At 34.1% G+C, this 17,366-nt stretch overlaps 1 protein-coding gene and 1 long non-coding RNA gene across 3 annotated transcripts; both read right to left on the bottom strand.

Annotated features, from left to right (window-relative positions):
* Positions 1 to 2,139: 2,139 nt before the first annotated feature.
* On the bottom strand, positions 2,140 to 5,033 carry LOC144568717 (reticulon-like protein B2). The gene is made up of 5 exons (XM_078319086.1): positions 4,622 to 5,033; positions 3,490 to 3,670; positions 3,080 to 3,221; positions 2,806 to 2,875; positions 2,140 to 2,675 (listed from the first exon to the last, which is right to left on the bottom strand). The coding sequence occupies exons 1-5, from the start codon at positions 4,830 to 4,832 to the stop codon at positions 2,509 to 2,511; spliced, it is 771 nt and encodes a 256-aa protein (XP_078175212.1). The 5' UTR covers positions 4,833 to 5,033; the 3' UTR covers positions 2,140 to 2,508.
* Positions 5,034 to 13,045: 8,012 nt separating this feature from the next.
* LOC144568569 (uncharacterized) lies at positions 13,046 to 17,307 on the bottom strand. Of its 2 annotated transcripts, none has more exons than XR_013515686.1 (6): positions 17,053 to 17,307; positions 16,537 to 16,670; positions 16,008 to 16,056; positions 15,239 to 15,320; positions 13,599 to 13,624; positions 13,046 to 13,476 (listed from the first exon to the last, which is right to left on the bottom strand). It is a non-coding gene; the product is annotated as an uncharacterized LOC144568569 (long non-coding RNA). The 2 variants fall into 2 exon arrangements; XR_013515685.1 differs by having other exon boundaries at positions 17,068 to 17,307.
* Between the last annotated feature and the right edge of the window lie 59 nt (positions 17,308 to 17,366).

The following is a 17,366-nucleotide window of genomic DNA, read 5'->3' as shown; positions in this document are numbered from 1 at the left end:
GAGGACCTTTGAGATTTTGCAATTGGGAGGGCCGTAGTTGATGGGAAACAGATAAATTGAGAAGGTTGAAAATGAAGTCACCTAATTTCTGTAATTTGGAGGAGGAGGTTGGAAATCAGCAAGCTACAGATGGGTAGAAGGAGACCTATGGGAAGATTGACGGAGGCAAAAGGAAGAGGAGGGGAATGAGAAGTGAGAACAGATGGCGATGGAGGAAGCGGAACAGCTTTCGAACAGAGGGAAGTGGGTAGTTGGGGAGGTTTTTGGAGTGAAGGGAGTTAGGGTTTCCGTCTATAGAGCAGGGAAATTTTGGAGGGTGAAGAGAACGATGAGGGGTTGGACAAGTGGCGAGATTGAGAGAAGACATCCAATTTTTTTATTTTTGTGGGAATCATTGAGGCTGCGTATTTGTTGACAAAATGTTGAGCCCTTGATATTTCATCGGACAATAGAAACACATTTGTCTCATCAGGCAAAAAAAGAGTAGTGTTAGGTGACAGAAGCTAATGTCAGCGCAAAACAACAAGAATCATTCATCTTGTATCGGAGGGTGATCACGATGGGTGTAACTGTAGAATGAGCAGTAACATCCCATCTAAAATTAAGATATTATAAATGTATTATCTTCATACAAATATATATCTATATAGAGCAAAACTAGGGTGTGATGTGCTCACCGAGAGAGGTTGGTGAGCATACTTTCAAAATACTATCGAATTGGCTTCGAACTATGAATCCAAACCATTAAAATCTAAGTACTTTGTGAGTGATGCATGTACATGCAAAAATTTTAAAGTTTCAAATTAATTTAGTACATGATCAAGCGGTCAAAAAAATGATGAAAAATTAATACATAAAATAATTAAAAATATAACTTATAAAATGTTCATTGTTTTGATTGCTTGACCATGTACTAAATAAATTCGAAACTTTATAAATTTTGCATGTACATGCATCACTCACGAAGTACTTGGATGTCAACGGTTTAGATTTGTAGTTCAAAATCAATCTAATAGTCTTTTGAAGATGTGCTCACTAACCCCTCTTGGTGAGTAGATCACACCCTAGTTTTACTCATCTATATATATATAATTTTATTTTTAAAAATTATCTTATTAAGTAAGATAACAAAAAAAATCAATAAACTTATCCATATTCAATAAACTAACGAAAAAAAAAAATCTTATCCAAACCAATTTTTTCAAATACGATGACACCCCTACAAAAATAGATGTATGAATTTACATAAATAGTAAGCAGAAATGCACATATTTTGTATACCATTTTGATATTATAAATATAAATAGTTATAAACTACTTAAAATTTAACTGTGTAACCAAAGAACCAATTGAATCCCCACTTGCATCAGTAAATAGGGGTGTCAATGGGTACGATACGGATAGGGTGAAAGCATTTTCATACCCATCCTCATTAAGAATGACCTTACTCATACCCTATTCTTACCCGTTAAAATTATCGGATAACGAAATGGTAGCGGATGAATAACGAATAATACTACTATAATAATTAGTTGTATTATATTTTACAAATAGAACATCAAAACTCATTTATTTCGCACATATGCAATAATATTACTAATAAAAAATTAAAAATAAATGTCCAATCAATTTAAACTAAATTGTATTTTCTATAAAACAAGAGAATTTAAAAATAAAAATATATTTTTCGACAAATTTAATTATTTAATTAAAGAACAAGACATACAAATAAAAATAATATATTTAATATTTTTCTTACAACAAAAACAATACACTAAATAACAAAAGTACTCACTAATTATTGCTCAAACATTATCATATTATTATATTTTATATAATTAGTTAATTACCTTATAAGGTAATGGGTAATGGATACAAAATAGACTTTACTCTGTACCTTTACTAATTTACCTTTACTAATTTATCTAACGAAAAAAAATCCTTACCTATACCCATACCTAATAAGCTAATAAAAAAAAAATTACTCATAACTGCCTTATCGAATACGTTACAGATCGGATAAACGGCTAAAAGGGTATCATTGACACCCCTATCAGTAAACCGTTAATCTAGAGCTTTACCAATTAATGTTTTATCAAGGAACATTGCATTAATCAAAATGGTACACAGAAACAAAAATTTGCAAACTGATGAATTATAGAACAGAACATTGTATATGAAGACAAGAAAATCCAATCCTCCTGCACTTTACCCCTACATGAAAATAGGGTTCTAAAATGACAAACAGCAGCTTAAGCTTACAAAATAGGTCTTAAGCAAAAAGGAAAGAAAAGAAAAGAAAAGAAACATGACATACGGATTAAGCCATCCATGTTTCTTACCAAAACTTCCACTACAAACCCCAACCTACATTTTTAATATGATTAACATCCATTAAACCAGAATCTATTTAGAAACGACAGTCGGCACCATACACATAAAAAACCAAAACTTGGTCAATTACCATAGAGAACTACTAACAAAGCAGACATGAACCATCAAACTTTTTTAGGGCTTCTTGTCCTTGCCAACCCCCTTGGGAATCTTACTGAGTACCTTCTCATTGAAAACCGAGTAGTGCTTTTTGAGTTCATTTGTGGCCTTCTCTGCAAGTGGGTCCACCTTGTCCTCATATTTGTCATACAGATATGGGATTGTGAACATCATCAGAAAATCTGTTTGTAAGAAACAAAGAAAAGAATTTTAAGCTGAGGAGAAAACCAGGTGAGTGGTACTTACAACAGAAATGAAATATTCCTCGTTAATTACACATTAGATAAGTAGGCTGAGAAAAATCAACATTACCTACGTAGACCAAAGTCAAGAAACTGCAAGAGCTCCCAACAATAGAAAGAACCCAGAAACAGCCGATTACCTAGAGAATTCAATATTTCACAAAAAAGCTTAGGGTTAAATTTTTTTTTACAAGCAGAATGTTTGCCAACTTTAGGCTTTTGATTATTTCAGATAAGACTATCAATTTCCAAGGCAATTTGATTTTATTTTATAAATGTAAGATGAAACTAAATTCAAAATGTGACCAAAAAAAATGAAAATGGATGAGGAAAGTGAAGCATACAATGAGGAATTTCTGAAGGCTATGGCCAGTAGCTATTTCACGCAGACTTCTAAGGCCTCTGTTTATCTCGTAGCGAATTGAGAGTGCAATATTCACCATCAATTCCTCTGAAATGCTCACCTCAGGAATACGCGGTGGAGACCTGAAAGCCAAAGATAAATTAGACAATCATTTCCATAATTTATATACTTCACTCTTAGATTAAAAAAAAATATACAAAACACTTGGATCTACAAATAACTCAGTACAGGTAAATATACTCTTGCCAGTCTAAAAATTCACATTACAAACATTTAAACTTTACTACAGATGATCAATTGATGGGATTGAAACCCACACATGCAAACACATGCATGCACGTGTTGTGTGCACATGCATGCAAAGAGAGAGAGAGAGAGAGAGAGGCATACTTGTTGATGAAGGAGGAGGCATTGGACCAGACGAAGAGGACACCAAGAGTGACAATGAGAGCATGGCACACAAAGGTCAAAAGGTGGTATCCCATTACTTCAAAGAGGATCCATATGGCAGTCACAGTGCCGAGAATTCCAGCTGACAGCTTCTTGTCCTTCCATAACAACACATCAGCAGCTGCACCAATTAAACTTTTCTAATTACAACATTGCAACATGCATAAGATGCACAAATTATCTTGTGAACAAAATCAATATTATGTTATGAAATAGGAAATATTTTTCTCAGATGATAATCTATCCTTCCCTGAATTGCCTATGAGAGTGAGAAAGGATAACCTGGGGGTTTATTTATAGATTTTCATTGAATACAATGGTTTCCTTTCAATATTGCATTAGTTAATTACTAGCCTGAATTTTATGAACAGAAATTTGTGACAACAAAAATAATGTGTATAAGAATGTTTAAACAAGTACAACAGTTGAAAAGGACATTGTGAAATACAAAAACTGACTAAAGATTGTAAATTAGGAGGAAGGAATCAAATACTAAAGAGTCGCTATCTCATTTGCTTCTTTATATATATGTATGTCAGGTATGGATTTGCTACTAGCTTGACATATAAACAGGTACTATTTATTAATTGCTCATTTTTTAAATTTGATCAGCAAAATGTATTAATTTCATCAATTTACTAATTGAAAACACCAGTGTCCCAACTGATGTAAGCAACAAATCTCAAGATCTACAAGCAAATAATCAAAGGTTCTTCCGCAGTCCTTTTTATAAACTATTACATAAAAAAAGTCACCAACTTTATATGATTTTCTCCAAAACCCTTTAAACCCCAGGGTAAGCAACACTAACTTTGAATAACAACCTCAATCGGACCAGATCTTTAAAAATAGGTTTGAAGGAATTGGAAAAGGTGAAAAGTATGGAAAGGATCGGTTTTATCTATATTTACATATCGATCGATAACATCTGTAATATTGAGAACATGCCTACTTAATTTAAAATAAATAAATAAAAGACAAATAACGCTTTCTCTTCAGTTAGATCGAAAATATTAAGTAGACTATATATTAAAAAAATGTGAAGAAAATGAAAAGGCAGATCAGATCATACGTTTGCCACCACCAAGAATTTTATGCACGGGTTCCTGACGACCGAAAATGCGCCAGGTCTTAGGCTTGGGAGGTGGATCGGACACGGACGGCTTAGGTTTCTTCTCAGTTTCCTCATCTGACGAAGAGGATGAATCGTCGTGGATCTTCTCCTTGATCTTCTCAATAAGGCTCTCTCTTGGCACGCTCGTTTCCTCGACTTGATCCGCCATGAGCTCCTAAACGTGATCCGCAGGCACAGCACACAAAGGATTTCCCTTTCACTTGATTTTTTTTTTCTCTGTCCTTGCTGGGCTGAGAGAATGTGAGATCTCAGTCTAAAAGGAGAGGGAGAGATTCTTTGTTTTGTGGCGATGTGGTTTTAAATGAGGTCGAGGATGGGGAAGAAATTCTGGCCGTTGGATTAAAGGGTCGGTGAATGTGTGAACGAGAGGCGCCCGTTAATTGCTTGACGGTGGTACGAATAAAGTTCTGGAATTCAGATCTTCTGTTGCGCTGGATAACTCAAAGTTTGCGCATTACATACGCTATTTTAAGGTAATTGCACTTTTTGTGGATGAGAATATGTCATGCACTGTTGTAAGAATCAAATTTTACAATACTTCGATAATTTTTATTTCAATAAATAAGAAATTAAGAATATTATTTTTAATAAAATAAATTATTTATAGACATTTATATAAGAATTAGCTTAATGTAAAATTTACTGGTATTTTGTCTGGAGGTGATAAATGAAGAAATAATTTTGTAGATCATCACAATAATAATAATAAATTTCTAACTAATCTTATGAGATAGAAAATAAATTATTATTATTATTATTATTATTATTATTATTATTATTATTATTATGTATATTTCTTTTGAGATAATTTTATTTACGATCTTCTATACAAACTTTATTGATAAGATAGACTGTTTTTTTTTCTATAGAAAAACATTGTACATAACAAAAAGAAAGAAAAAAGAGGGGGAATTCGATCTCTTTTGTCCACAATTTTTTTTTTACTTGTATAATTGATTGTGCTGAACCTTTTTCATAATTAATCCATCTAGTTACATAATAGCACTTAAGTACTCAAGAAAAATAAATAAATGTTATATAATAATTACATCTTATTTACTTAAATAATTTTCTTTCTATCACTAAAATTGACCCCTCATGATAATTTTCTGATTACGCTGAACAATTTGTTTTTCTCGAGATATTGCAAGATAGCTTCCCACATTGCTACACAACATAAGCCGCAAATAATCAGGATATCTCATCCACCAGGGAGGCAATGAATTCACATCCTCTGAGATATCTCAAATTTTGCGTGAATTTTTGGAAAATCTCAACGGTTGCAATAAATTCTACGCGAATCTCAAAGCTAAAATATATACTGGGCCCCTACGTCACCCCGAATAGGCACCGGACACGTTGGTCAAGCAAAATTTGAGATATCTCAGAGGATACGCACTCGGAGGGAATTGGGAATAGGAATAAGGGAGATGGGATCCTCTGAGATATCTCAACTTTTGCGTGACCGACGTATCCGGTGTCTATTCAGGGGATGGAGGGGTCAGAATTATGTGTGCTTTGAGATTCGTGTAGAACATATTTAAACGGTTAGGATTTTCCATAAAGTCACGTAAAGTTTGAGATATCTCAGAGGATACGAATTAAGGATTAAGGAGGGGTCACAATCAAGGCGCCGGGACCGTTTAAATGGAGGAGATTCAGAGATAAGAAAGAAAACAAGGGAAAGACAATTGGTAGCCTCTACCAATATTTTCAAAGAAAAGAAGGGAAAGACGTGAAAAGCACCCCCGGCACCGGTCTCCTTTTGGGCTGGCTCTGCCGTTTTCTTAATCATGAATCTCCGCGTGTGCCCCCCAGACTTTTTATATTTTTTTCGAACAAGAAATACGGCGAAAAAATTTCAGACTTCTTTTTTTTTTAACTCATATATTTGTATTTGCTGCTGTTCCTCGATATGTCACACTTTTGCATGACAAACAGTGGTACTATACTAATATACTATTAAAGAAATTGCGGATCGGAGTCAGAATTTTCGAGCAAAAAAATAACTTATATTTTTTCTAATTAGTTCATCGGGTTTAAAAAAATAATTGATATTTTTTTTAATATGATTGAATTTAATTAGCTCATTGAATTTAAATCTATTAACTAATAAATTATTTAATAAAAATAATGTTTTAATTTATATTTTTCAATACTATGACTTATAATTATTCATTGTTCTTCAAAAATAAAAAATTGCGTCGCTTTTTTTCTTATTTGATTCTAAAAAAATATTTTATGTAATCAAGTTATTAAGAAGCTTCTAAAATAACAAAGCATGAGTAGCTAATGATATATAAAAATTCAAAAAAAAATATTGATAAGTACTGCCGATCAGAAATATATATTGTTCAGTGTTCACAGCTGCTTGGATGTTAATAAATGTTAAATAAACAAACTATTTACTATTATTACAAAATGAATAAAAGGATGCGCTGTGAGCCTGTAATGTTCTGGAATTTTCTAATTATCCAGGTGGCCCCATGAATATACGTTTGACGTCAGCTGGGGTCCACTGGACCTCTGACTCTAACCCGAAGGTCCATGCGGTGTCCCTATCACTCTATCTTCAATCGTACTCGTATCCTCTGCATTAACTCAAAGAGGAATCTTTTGAGCTAACACATCTGCACCGTACGATCTATCTTATGATCAGTGTGGATAGATGTACACTAATATTAAAGGACCCCTGAATTATAGGATATGGCCGGATTGGCTCTATTTAATATCAGACGGTTGAGATGGGTTAACACAAAAAATGCTCTTTTTAAGTTAATGCAGACGATGCGGACGAATCTTGAATCTGGATCACTGAGGCTGTTTTAGCGTTTTTATTTCCTTTTTCCAGATTAGTCCTTTAATAAATTGTTTTTGTAAATTATGGAACAAACTGCTCCGTAAACCCCAGGTATTATTGTATTTATCTTCCCAGCCTTGAAAAATTAATCGAATTTGAGCTTTTGAAATTGAAAAATTGAGCCCAAAAAAAGGGAATATACGTACGGCTGTCTGTGTACATCATAAATAAAGCAAACTATTTGTTGTCAGGAATATTCGCATTGTGATTTTATAATTGCACCTTTTATATAAAGTTCATTTTTTTAATTAAATAATTAATGATGGTTTGAAAAAGAAGTTTACTATATTCTTTGAAATATTTAGTGTCTTAATTTTATTCCGACTCTGCCAAATATGTTCGCCAATACATAAAATGCCGACAAACCGACACATGCGTAAGAGAGCAAAGAAAAAAAAAGGTGTTGAAAAAATAAATTTACTATATAACACTGTGTGTCGTTTTCTCTCTTTATTAATTTAGTATTTCTAACACTTGGCCATGGTTTGGGTGTACAATTCTATGGACCGAGTCCAACCAAGTGAACCAAGAGAAGGAAATAAAGTATTTTACAGTGTTTTTTTTTAGGGAAAAAAAAATCAGGTATATGCCTTTGAAAGTTGTCAATTGAATTAAATTGAATCGGTCGTCAAATAAAAAAAATTCTTTCTAGCTTAAAAGAAATTAGTTCAAAAGTTGTTTAGTCAACTAACGCAGGTTGTTTTGCTCACAGAAATTATATGATTTTCGAATTATGTGGAAGCAAAATTTCCATTGTATTTGTTTATGAGGTGGAGTTGTTTAACCATATTTCAAACAACATTCTTCCATCACTTTTACATGATTCCATTGTATTCTTCAAACAATTAGATTTATATTGTGAAACGAGTCCGTATATATGTCTATGAACACCGTTAAAGAATCCACATCAATAAAAATAAAAATATTAATTGACAAAATTAACAGAAGGAACAACCGACTAAATCTCCTGTTTATCTGTGGGTTAGATATTTTTACCTCAAAAGTCACTGATAGATGCATGAGTCCGAAATAAATTTTAAGATAAAACTATATCTAATATTTAAATATCAAAATTCATTGTGAATCTACGTATTAGTGATTTTAAGGATATAAATTTCCTACCCACAAATAACAGGTGATCCAGTTTCTGACTAAAAAAGTTCCAGAAAAGGTTATTAAAGTCTAAAACTGATTATTATTGTTTCTGACTAAAAAGGTTCGAGAAAAGGTTAAAGTCTAAAACTGGTTATTACTGTTAATACCTAAATTTGAACGATAGGTGTCGACATTTGACAGTTGACATACCTTTTAGTAGCGTTCGGTGAAAAATATGAATAAGAAGATGAGATGATAATTAAGAATTAGACATGGAGACTACTTTTTATTTTATATCAGAAAACTGTGCAGGTGTCGAATACATATCTGACATCTCAACTGTCGCACCCAAACAAACACGTCCAAACACACAGCATTATGTAATTAGTTATACAAAGTGATGAGAAATTTATATATAATGATTCCGTAAGTCTACATTTTCTAACAGGTTCTGTAACTGTAAGCAGCGAGTAGTAGGGGGGCCAACGTGTTGGTTCGTCACGAACTGGGTTTAGCTTGAGCTCATTATAAGATGGCTCGTTCGAGTCACGAGTGAGCTGACTTTAGAAATTCGAGCTGAAATCTCAATTTGAAATCATTATGAGCTAGACCGAGCTAGCTCGTGATCTGACGAGCTGGTTTGTTGGGTTTGATTAGATTTCATTTTAAGAGAGAAATAAATTCTATAAATTTTTTGAATCGAGTTGAATTGAGCTGGACAGTATAACATGCACACAAATTCATATAAATTGATGTCTAGCTGAGCTAGCTCACGAGTTGGCGATTAAGCTAGACCGTAGCTTGAACTCATTAATTCTTAACCGAGCTAGTGACGAGCTGACTCATTAACAGATTGGTCCAATAACGAGCAACCTGTTAGTGAACGAGTCAAGGACAAATCATGATCGAGTGACGAGATTTTTTGCCACCCCAGCGAGTACGAATGGACTATTATTTTTTCTTAAAATTAATTTTCATTTTCATTCAACCGTTGAATTTTTTTTCATATATAAATCTCAATAAAAATCAATGACTGAATAAAAAGAAAAACAGGTTTGTATTTTTTCAAAATAATAAAAACAGATTTTCTCGCACAAGCAGACAGAAAAATGTCGTCAAATAAAAAAACGGAAAATAAAAACCGTCATGATTCATGAACAGTAGCTAATCCAGGTAGCAGCTAATCTCCTCGATGATTCGGTCGATTATTTTTTATGGGTGGATTAAAAAGAAAAAAATCATGACAGCAAATCAACAAAATCTTGAAATGCATCAATAAAAATGTTATCATGAAGAATGTGTTTTTGTTGAGAAAAAATGATGTCAACTATAAAAAAGTTGTTCACGTGTAAACCAAACATAACTTAAAAAAATGAAAGCAGCCTAGTGAAAATAAAACGCTATCATTGACCATATTTGTGTATGTTGCAAAAAATTTCATATTTAATGTTATATATTTAATTTTTTCTTTTAAAGTACTGATGATAAAAAAAATCGGATGATTCTGGCCCCAGTACAAGAAATTACAGTATAGAATACATTGATTTTCTTCTAAAAGAAAGAAGAATACATTGATTTTTTTCCTTTCCTAAAATTCACTTCAAATGAATAAATTTGACAGCGTGGCTGACGAGCTAGCTCATCACGAGTTTGGTCAAGCTTGAATTCGTTACGAATTGGCTTATCCAAGTCACGAGCTAGCTGATTTTAGAGGTCCGAGCTGAAATTTCAGCTTGAAATCGTCACGAGTTGGACCCAAGCTAACTCGCGAGTTGATGAGCTGGCTCGCTGAGTCTAGCTGGATCTTATTTTAAGAAGAAAATAAATTTTATAAACTTTTTGGACCGAGCTAAACCGAGCTAGACAGTATAAAATGCACAGAAATTCACAAATTGATGCCTAGTCGAGCTAGCTCGTGAGCTGGTGATCAAGTTAGGCTCTAGCTTGAACTCGTTAATTTTGAACCGAATTAGTGGCGAACTGACTCGTTAACAGTTCAGTCCAGTAACAAACAAACTATTAACAAGCGAGTCAGGTGCGAATCGCAATCGAGCCACGAGCTAAGAGGTTTTCTGCCTCTATTATATTTACGTGGGAAATTTCCAGCGTCTGAATGAAATGGACTGGGCTGACATGCCTTTATGGGCCTTTCTAACCGTCAAGTACCGGCCCATTTATTCAACCGAATAGCAAATCTCTCTCTATATATTATACATTATGCCTGACTGGACCAGCAAGCCCTGAAGGCTGCAGCAGATTTGTCCCATTAATAAATAGGTGGTGGGCTCCAACCCAGGTACTGATTCACTGCTTAAAGCGGTCGTCGCAGATTTGCTCGTTTTTTTTTTGTTTGTTTTTTTCTCTCTGTTTTTTTTTTTTTTTTGGTGGATTCATGCTCATTTTTTTTCTGCCCTCTTCACGTTTCTACACTGGGTATTGTCTTTTTGTAATCAGTCTCTTATCGCTGCTCATTTAAGTTTAAATTTTATTTGGAGTAAATAATTTAATATTTTTAAAAAATATTCCTATATTTTTTACACATAAAACATGTCGTATTTCGGGTTTTATAAAGTATTGTGTCGCAGTATCCTTATCAGTTTGTACAAAGTAACAAAAATGTTTCAAAAAGAAAAAAGATAAATGTTTACACAGCATTTAATGCTGATCCCATTTCCTCAAAATGAACTCTTCATTTACAAGACAGAACCCGCTAAATAATGACTTGTAACAGAGGCCATTAATTCTGAATATTTTTTTTAAAAGAAAAAAGAGACTGGAATGAGATACAAAAATTGCAATTCATTAAACACATCTTTATTTCAATTAAATACTCTTAAAATTAATAAATATATATATACACCTCAGAGGCTCACACAAATAACTTGCCCCATATAGAAATGGCAAAAGCTGTCTTCATTGTTATCCTTCTCTTAGTTTCTTTCACATTGCTCTCTCCAGCAATAGCCTCCTGCCACTGCCGCCATCTCTTAACAGAGAAGGTTGAGGTGTCGGTTGTTGCTGATGTGGCAGGAGCAGAGAGTCATGTCACCGATGATCTCGAGTCATGCAAAATTCGATGCAAACTCATTCCAGCAAGTGCCGAGTCGAAAGAAACGCTCGATCTCGGCCATGGTCCTGTTGAGTTCTTTTGTGACTGTTATTGAGTTGTATTTAGTCTTAAGTGAATGCGTATATAATCAATAAATATCACTATGATTTTATTTGAGGAAATAAAAAGTTCTTTTATATATGAGAGGTGTTTTCTGAAGTACTCTACCTTTTTTTTTCTTGTTTTGTTAAGTCTGATATGATGATATATATCTTTAAGGCCACAATTTGTGCAATAAGAGTATGGCTAATATAATATTAGTGTCATTTCAGTCTATATAACACCAACTCCAAAACCTATCAAATCGAGTTCAAATGGTGAATTCAAACCGTTCAAACCGATTTACTTCATTAGTTATGTATTTACATGTAAAATTTATAAGGTTTTGAATTTATTTGGTATCAAGTCAAGCGGTCAAATGTGTGAGTTTTTAAGTTAATTTTAATACATTCATTTTTCAATTTTTTTACCACTTGATTTGATACTAAAATAACTCGAAAATATAAAAAGTTTGCATGTAAATGCATCACTCATAAAGTAAATTGGTTTGAACGGTTTGGATTCACTATTTAAACTCGATTTGATAGATTTTAGAGTTGGTGTTATATAGACTGAAATGACACTGATGTTATATTAGCCATACTCGTGCAATAATCTGATATTTAATTTTTTGGTTGTCTTATGGGTTAATTGAAATAGATAGTGTTCTGAAATTGGGAAAACAGAAAAGTGCTTAACCGCAAATTTGCTATCTGGATTCGGACCCAATTTTTTTCTTTTTTTAATTAACACCTTAATATTTCAAAATTCGGACTTTACCAGTAATTTTCACAAAATTGAGAATTTATTATGTACGCATCAAACAGCTGTGCATGACCAGGGGCGGAACCAGCTTAGGTTGGGAGATGTTTAGCTGCCTCTCTCTAGATTTAAAATTTTTATAGAAACTAGGTGCGTCTGTTGCGGCTTTTGCCGCAACCCAAATTTGATTGGTTATGCTGACGTCCATTTCTTTTTTCTTCTCAACGCATACAATATACAGTACCATAATCTCACTCGTTTTCTGATAGCGCAATCAACTGCTTGGAATGTTTCCTTAATCGGAATATTTCATTATTGTCTCAACTAATGTTTTAGCAAATGAACCACCACTTTACGTCCTGAATCAGCATTTTAGCTTGCAAGTCCTCAGTACAAGCTTTCGGATATCCATATCAGAGTTAATGTAAAAGCGGAAGTAATACAAATAAAAAGTCAGTCAATACAATCTGACATGTTCCAAATTAGTTTCTGGTAGTTCAAACGAAACCAATTAGTACAAAATTCTGGGAGTTATCTTGAAAAATCTTTTTGACTGAATGTGCACAAAAGGAATCATACATCCAACCCAAAAGAGGTTCTACTTATAGTCACACTGACAACATGAGAAGTCACAGTTTGTGGTAAGATCCATTATTGACCAACGAATGCTAAACTACCTAACATATCTTCTATTTTTTCCTAATCTCCTCTTTAAGCTCATACAACCCCTAACACCTTCCTCACCTTTATGACCCGAATCTGAGCTCAAATTATATTTGTGGTCTAGCATGTCTAGCTCCTTCACAGGACATTTGAAAGACAGGGCCCACCACCTTGCTGCTTCCTCTGGCAGTCATCTCTCCCCTTTCCTTTTTTCTTCATTCTCTATTTATTCTCGATTTTGCTTGTTTTGTGCTATTTGCCTTGCTAATATGAAATAAGTGCAAACATCCATTAAGATGTTGTTTGGGTGTACTCATTTTTAAATTGTAAGTTCTTTTAATAAATCAGGTTTCAAAACTAATAATAACAGAATAAAGAAAACTAACCTCTGTGTTATTTGATGATTTAATACCTGAAAAGAAGAAGAAAAAAAAAAAAGCCAAATGTAAGTGTAACATACATGTAATGCCTGCTCGAATCGACAGTTTGTAGAACTTGCTAAAATCAAATCACCAACTCCACGTGTACTATGCATTAAAGCATCATGCATTAAAATTATGAAGAAAAGAAAAATATTTCCATCAATATACCTAATCTAAACAACACATTTGTTGGTCATATGCCTCAAGCATCACATGCCTATGCCTAATTCATGAAAGCAAAAGGAATAAGTACAGAAATAACTAATAGTTCTAAATATAATTTGGCCATCTATATGGTACCAAGCATGGTGGAAGTATTAATTTGGCCCACAGCAGATGTTGATTTTTCTGACAAAGAGCAATAGCTAATCTTAAACCTAGGAAACAACCTTATTAGCAATGTGATTATCTTCTACCCACTCAATCAAATTCAGAACCCAAACTCTCTACTATCCCCCACTGGAATTCTCTTAATATAGGCACAAACTACAATTTAGCACAAAAACTAACTAAAATCAACAAAGAGAATTCACTGTAGCACACCTTGCATTGGACCTCTCATCAAGTGTTCTCTTTCTTTCTGACTCCAGTAATAAAATAAGCCATGGAAGTACATAAATCTTACAGACTGAGTACAGCGAAGAGGGGAGAGTGCCGATCTTCTTCTCTTTTTTTTTCTGGGCAGAGGTTTGCGTTGGAGGCGAGAAAGGAATAAGCAATAAGAAGAGATTGAACAAAAGAACCGATCTCTCCAAAGCACCGCAGAAGGCGCAAGAAAGGATAGCGGGAGACCGGAGGGAGTCCACCAAGAGAGACACGTACCAACGGGGTAGCACGTGGCGATGGTGAAAAATAGGGGAAGGACAGGTAGCACAGACGGGGGGGGGGGGGGTAGTAGCAAGGGGAAGGAGGAATTTTTGTCTGCTGACGATATATGAGAAAATGGGAAAAGATCTGATGCGTGAATCTATGATCGGACGGTACGAAATTGGGGTGTACTGTTCGCAGCTACTGCAACAACCCATTCTCCCCAGCAATTACAAACGGGGAAATAGCAAACAGGAGGGAGAATTTTGCTGCTGATGCTAAATGACGAAATAAAAAACGATTTGATGCATCAATTTAGAATCAGATGGAAATGAATTGGAGTGTCACTATTCATTGATGAGGTCACAACTCACGAACTGATCCGCGCTATGCGTAGTACCATAGCCTCACTCTATTTCTCTTATGTTATTGTTTTAGCAAAAAAAAATTGAAGGAAACATATGGCTAATTTAGAGAAGTAATTATTCATATGGAAATTATAATTATGTTGAACGGTTAGAATCGACCATTAGGAATTTTGAAGCGCAAAAAAATGAACCATAGTACGTACCCATCCGTGCTATGCACCTCATTGAACCCTATTATATTTAGTCTTTTGCAATATGGAAAAATGTGATGACTAAACCCAAATTTAAAAAAAAAAAATTATACTATTCATGATACTAAGTGGAATTAATCTTGTTAAGATATTTACATCTAAATAAGCTGAATTCAATTATTGACATCAGGTTGATATAAAGAGATAAATATATTGAATTATATAATGTATAACTTACAACAAAAGATCCTGGAAAGGCAACCTTAATTCCACTAAAATCAACAACAACTCCCTTCTTAGATTCTGTCCAGCAGAAGCTCCTGATTTGTAAACAGAGGCATGAATTTTGCATAATTAGAATAATGGTGATTCAACTGAGGGGTGAAAGCTACTCAGCTTTGAAGAATGTTGGAACATAATTTTTAAAAATAACCACTTTTGAATGGATTCAGAATTTTTAGATCTAATAATTTTCTATCTATTTTAGAAAATTGTAAAAAAAATTTAAAAATGAAAAATTTGATTTACAGGTACATTTCCATATGTACATCATGTTCAACGGTTGAGATAGAATGTTGGGACTTTAGAAACAGAGATACTTATCCATAGTACGAACTGCTCCGCGCTATGCGTAGTACCATAGCCTCACTCTATTGCTCTTATGTTATTGTTTTAGCAAAAAAAAAAAAAAAAAAATTGAAGGAAACATATGGCTAATTTAGAGATTGCTAAATGTCGAATCTAACCAAGAGTCAATAGTTTCCAAACTTATTGTCTTGTTGTGTTATTTTAACAAATGGAAACTTTGTGCATCATTTTTAATGCGATTGGTTGTTGTTCTTTTCTATACATATGTTGGGCGATGAACATTTGTTTGGGTGAGAAAGATGTTGTGGCGAATAATTTGCTTGCATACACTTTGAAGGTAAAATTTATACAATTAGGCAATAAATTCATAATCATGAAATCAAGAGTAGTAAATGAGAAGAACATAGAGAACACTGTACCTTCATTCTAACAGCCAATGATGCAGTTGATTGTACTTCAGTCGTCTTCCTGCATACATTTGGAATCCCAGAAAATAAATTACTTCATAAATTATTTCTAATTCACAATTCAGCACTCAGTCAGGACAGAAGAGATTTGCGTCTTCAATAGATACCACATGTAATGATAGATTAGCTGAATTAAATACTGCGCTCAAGTGAATGCTGATACTGACAGAGTGAAATGGGATGAAAGATTAGCTGAACGAACCACTGCTCTCAAGTGAACGCTGATACTGACAGGGTGAACTGGGACGAAGAATTTGTTCATCTAATTCTATAAATTAATTGCTACCAGTGGCTAATAATGGACCGAGACCTAACTACAAGTCAGAAGTACCAGTGTGTGACGGGATTGGAAACAGGAATTAGAAACTAAAATGTGAAACCCATGTAACCAAAGCTTAATGGTAAGGAGACAACGGAAATGAAATTTGATTAAATCAAAAACCAAAAAGAAAAACCAAAATAGAACCTTTAAATTACATACCATGCATTAATCGATTGTTCACACGAATCAGTTATTCTCTCTTGTATATGTCTGAGCCAGCAAGGAGGCCAATTGGAAGAGGCCAAGGTCAAAGATTGAGAGGCATTCTACGGGAACAGTTGAGACTTCATCACCTGACAAAACCCAATTTATTCAGAATTGTTCTAGCTTTTTGAGGAACTTTTTTTTTCAAAAATTTAATTAGATTTCCAATTTTGTTTGTCCTATCTAGTTGCTTTCAACCTTGACAAAAAAATCGTAAAACCAATTTTGCTATTTGAAGAGCCTTTTGCCCATGTATATTATCTTGGATATTAATTAATGGCAGAAAAAGAAATTGATATATTGCACGTAACGTAATATTTTTGAAATACTTTTTCCATGGTGCATTCGAAAAGCAAAAAATCAAGTAAAATTATTGTAATCAATACCAGTTACCCTTAGATTGTAATAGCAAACTTAATTAGCCAATTTAAAAAGTCGGCTCGGCTCCAGCCAACTATTATAGTTCCATACCATAGTTGTACCGACCTGGTTGCTAGACGCTCGAATGAATGGAGGGAATGAGACGGTAGACTGCGGCAGAGCTGACCGAACACAGGAGCATACACCGATTAAGTAGAGCTAGGTCAGCCTTCTCAGCAGCGGAGGAGAAAAAGAGTCGAAAGAGAAAGGGGAAGAGCTGAATAAAGCGGAGACACGTGTGGGATGAACTGAGCACGCGACCGTCACATAGGAGAGGAGAGCGAGGGACAGCTGTGCAGGATTTGCGAATGAAGCGAAAGAGAAAGTTGAAACGCTAGATAGGCGAGAGATCAATTTCGGGCTGA

The sequence above is a fragment of the Carex rostrata genome, chromosome 17 (assembly GCF_964058835.1).
Source record: "Carex rostrata chromosome 17, lpCarRost1.2, whole genome shotgun sequence".
NCBI classification, from domain to species: domain Eukaryota; kingdom Viridiplantae; phylum Streptophyta; class Magnoliopsida; order Poales; family Cyperaceae; genus Carex; species Carex rostrata.
Note: the sequence above shows the minus strand (reverse complement) of the source record. Positions and strands in the feature narration are given on the sequence as shown.